General features: G+C 45.6%; 1 protein-coding gene across 1 annotated transcript in view; it reads right to left on the bottom strand.

The window, feature by feature from the left end:
• Positions 1-4,105: 4,105 nt before the first annotated feature.
• The window catches only part of PRPF40A (PRP40 pre-mRNA processing factor 40 homolog A (S. cerevisiae)), a 13,543-nt gene continuing 13,205 nt past the window's right edge, over positions 4,106-4,443 (bottom strand). Inside the window, exon 18 of the mRNA XM_010002248.1 lies at positions 4,106-4,256. Coding sequence (XP_010000550.1) covers positions 4,164-4,256 — 93 coding nt within the window. The 3' untranslated portion in view covers positions 4,106-4,163. The remainder of the gene's footprint in view (positions 4,257-4,443) is intronic.

Genomic DNA, 4,443 nt, shown 5'->3' with positions numbered 1-4,443 from the left:
GGGGGGGGGTGGTGGAGGAAAAGGGGCTGCTTCAGCGAGAGCTCGTCCCTCTGAGCTCCAGCCTCGGGAACAAGTCAACACAAAAATACACCTTCTCAAGGGCTCCCAGACCTAGGCAATGCACAGGGACGCCAGCCGTGGGCTCTCCTCTCAGCCGTAGCTAACAAGTGCCTGAAACTGAGGTACCTGCTCAAATTAATCAAAGCAATAGGACTTAATTTGATTGGGTATCTTTTTACACCGATACGATGTTCAGTATTGTTAACCAAAATGTAAAATAACGTGTTGCTTTTTTGGGTGTTTTAGTTTGGTTTGACTCCACGGGAGCGTAGTGACTGGTCTCCCGTGGACCTGCCCTGCCTCCCAGCTGGGTGTGAACAGGTGACACTTGGAGGTGCTCAGCTTTTGAATGCATTCCTGTGCTGTCCACCAAGGGGTGGGCCTTGGCTTCAGCTGCACGTCCTGCCTCTTGTTGGGGTTGTTATTTTTCGAAAGGAAGACATTTAGGGGCTTTCTGTGTGTAAGGTGGAAACAATTCCAAGTAGAGCTCCCTCACCCTTTCCCACCAGGCAGCTCCAGAGCCAGGATGTGGTCCCACACACGTGGGTGGTCACAGGGTGTGCAGGGAGTTGTCACCTTGGGGGGGTGTGGTGGTGCAGCACAGGGGGACAGGCAAGGAGGCTCCAGCCCAGGAGGGTGTCTAAGGGCTGTACCATGTTCTTCAGCTAGAGGCAGCTTTGGAATAACAGAGTATTTATTAATTAGCACTAAGGTATTAACATCTCCATAATCAGTGTTAGGACTCTGAGGAGCATTGCAGTTCAGTTCCTCGTGCAGAGATCAGCCTGTGCCCTGCTCCCTAGGATTCACACCCTGCTCCAGCTCCACATTCCTTGGACAATCCAAATTCCCTGCTAAGGAGCAGTTGTTCAGTTCAGCCCAGCCTCAAAATCCCGGTAGGTTCCAGCTTATCCAGTGCATTTTCAAAGCTTAAAAAGTGAGATGAGACCAACTGGAGCAGCATGGTGTGTCCCTCCCCACCCCTGCTGCCACTTCGCACCAGTATCCCCAGTATCCCAGAGCAGCAAGGCCCTCTTCTCAGACATGAAGAACTGGACTGGAGAGAAGTTTGTACTTCCCAAGATACACTTTGCTTACAGCTTTTACCTTGCCTGGTCTCATTGCATCAATATGTTAATTGTAAAATTTATTGTATAGTATTTAACCACTGAAGTTCTTTTTCTTTTACGTTGTGCTTATGTGAACCACTGGTGAAGGTCCCATTTTTTTTTAATTTTTTTTTTTTTTCCCCCCCTTGGATAATGTGTAGTTATATGATAATCTGTTTTTAAATGTACAGATATTTTGCTACAAAATTGGTGCAGTTTTTTATGGTTTTTACACATCTCTTTTATTCCCACTTTAGCCTCCGGGTAATATTGTAAATATTGTTTAAAAAAAAACCAACAACCCAACAAATGCATCAGCCTGTGCTATACAATCTGAATGTTATTTTAACTTATAGTTTTTGTTTTTGTATTTAACTAAATGGACAGTTTGGGGCTCAAAAGTTACCACATTGACCTCTGCTTACCTAGTTACAGGAAGTTTACTTTAAAAACTGCCACCTTCTTGCATCTACAGCAACGTGTACTTGACCTGCTAAAGAGAACATGCCAACCCACCTCCTTCTTCACTGGCAGTGACAGAAGAGCCTTAACCTGCCTAAGGAAATTTAGCAATTAATTTAATAAGCTGTTAGGCAAAGGGTTAACAGCACTAGCTCTCTCATTCTTCAGCTCAAAGGTATTTTTTTAATTGAAGACAAAAATGATCTAGAATATAAGTAGAATATAAAGCTGGCATGTTCTCTTTAATATTTTTCTAGTAATAGACCTGCTTCTTAGCAATATTAGAAGTGTTTTATAAAAGCAGTTCATGTTACTTTCCTGGTCTGTTCCTGGCATAAGATCAAATAAACTATTTACACTACTACACAGTCATCCAGGTGGGGTTTTTGTTGGGTGGGGGTTTGGTTTTGTCACCTTTGCCTATGGTTTTTTTTCCACAATTGGTTGTATTTTGCAGATGAACAGCTGGAGCTCTCAGCAGTGGCAGAGAAAGCAGGTGCTGCTTTGGGGTGTGGGTGGTGCTGTTGTGTTGGGTTGTTTTGTTGGGTTTTTTTTTTTTAAAATATCACTCATTCTGCTTTTGTTCAATGTGTCCTGCTGGGCTGGGAGCTGTGTGGGTGCAGCAGGACCCAGCCCCTTCTTGGTTTGCCATAAATACTTGAAAAACAACAACACTAACACCTAAGGGCTAATCTTAAAAACTTCATACTTAATTCAAAATTCAGATTCAATTTCATGCAGGGTTTAACAAAGCAATGACCATGGGATGCAGGAGTGGGTGCCTAGGAGCTGGAACTCCTGGGATGAGATTGGAACAACCCCAGCACAGCAAATACCACCAGAGTTAACCACTGGACCATCCTTGCCATGCAAAAATAACCAATTTTCCTGCTGAAAATGCTTTTGAATTCAAGGCCAGAACAGAGCATTTGAGCTCAGTGGGTCCTTGAGCCAGGATTGTTTTGCAAGGGGCCCTTTATGATGCAAGACAGATATACAAAAATAACCCCTGAGATTAATTTACATTTGCAGGGTTACTATTATTATTAGTAGTAGTATAATATATTACATATAATATATTATATATTATCATTATTATTGTTATTATTTATTATTATTATTAACTGCCCCTACAGTTTGTCTTTCAGGGGACTAAATTCAATCTCCAATAGGATTTTAAGAGGTGTGAAGCATGACCCCACCCTGGCATGAAAACATGCTGGAAAAAAACATGCTGAAAACCTGGGGGGGATTTATGCACCAGGACCAGCTGGTCATGTATTAGTAGGGACAAATGCACTGAGAGGGAAGCTGAGCTTTACCTGGTCCTCAGCTAGATTCTGTGAGCTTAAAGCCACCAAGCAGGAGAGAATTTATCAGAGCTGCACAGAGGATTTAAAACTAGAAATAAATACTAGCACACACTTGAAGATAAGGTTTAATAACTGATAAAAATGTACAAAAATATTCCCACCAGCAAGCAAAGGTTCCCCAGCATGTCCCACAGCAGCCACTGCCTGTCCCCATGTGGGGCTGCCACCACCTCCCCTGGCCAGGGGGCAAATGGGAGATGGGGCTTCAGCTGCTCCTGGGGCTCCAGAGCTCATCCCTGTCCCAGCCACAGCTGCCAGCAGAGCCCGTGGTACATTCTTCAGCAGGTGCTTAAGGCAACACATTTCAATTCATTTACAATTTGATTAATTTTTTTTAAAACTTTTCTTAATGTGAAGATAAAAGCTGAACTCACCCCTCTGGCTGCCCCGGGTGGGGTTTGGGGGAACACAGGAGGGGGCTGGGAGGGGCAGCTGGCTCCTCACATCCCCACCAACAGCAGCTCCAGGGCTTGGGAAGTTTGCTGTGAAAATGCCCTCTGAGAGAGTCCTCGGACAATGAGTCTCAGCTGGGAAGTCAAGTCCTGTGTTTTGTACAAAAGCTCCAGGTGGGCTTGGCCAGTGACCCAGCTGACAAGAGAGCAATCCCAATGCCTGCTGGGTTTTTGCAGTACAGATCAAGAAACGGATTCATTCCTCCCCTTCCATTGCCTTCCCCTTTCCAAAAAAAAAGCCCCAACACATCCATGAAACAAACTGAAACTACAAGAAACTATATTAATTAAGAGAATCTCTTTCTAAAAATGACAATGTTACCTGCCTACCCTGGCCAGGAACAGCAGCATTACCACCTTTCTAGGAAGGCCCATACTTCAGAGCTGCCTAGAAAGGTGCCAACACTCCCCTGGGCCTGCAGCTGGGACTGGGTGTGCAGGGAGAGACCTCCTGGCATGGTGCTCCCTCCCTGGGGAGCAGAGCACCTGCCCACCTCCCCCCTCACCTCTGCACTCACAATTTCATTCACTGTTCTACATTTGCTGCCAGGCCCACAACAGTAGTACTTGAATGTATGGATGGGGTAAAATTACAACCCACTGTTGTTTAACAATGGAACTCAGGAGATTGGAACCCACGTCCTGAATTAGACATTGGTTTCTTTTATTATGCCACAATGTAAACATATTTGGTATAAATAATGTTCTCATTGATCTTCATCCAGTTGTTCCAAAAGAGTCCTCCTCTGCTTTTCCAACTCCCCCTCGCTCAGCTCACTGCCAGAGGTGTCCCAGTCCCCCTGCAGAGAGAAGGAAGGTCAGTGGCAGCACCACCTCTTCTCCAGGCTGTGCCCCCAGCAGGGACAGAGCTGGAAGCACGTGGAGCAGGAGGCTGCTCCAGGCCCTGCTCAGGAGCTACTATGGCCAGAAGGAGTGGGGAGAAGAGGGGGACATGCCAGCCAAGGCCAGGTCCTGCTGCAGCCTGTC

Source organism: Chaetura pelagica, unplaced genomic scaffold (assembly GCF_000747805.2).
Source record: "Chaetura pelagica isolate M959 unplaced genomic scaffold, ChaPel_1.0 scaffold677, whole genome shotgun sequence".
NCBI classification, from domain to species: domain Eukaryota; kingdom Metazoa; phylum Chordata; class Aves; order Apodiformes; family Apodidae; genus Chaetura; species Chaetura pelagica.
This window is presented reverse-complemented; position numbering and strand designations above follow the sequence as displayed.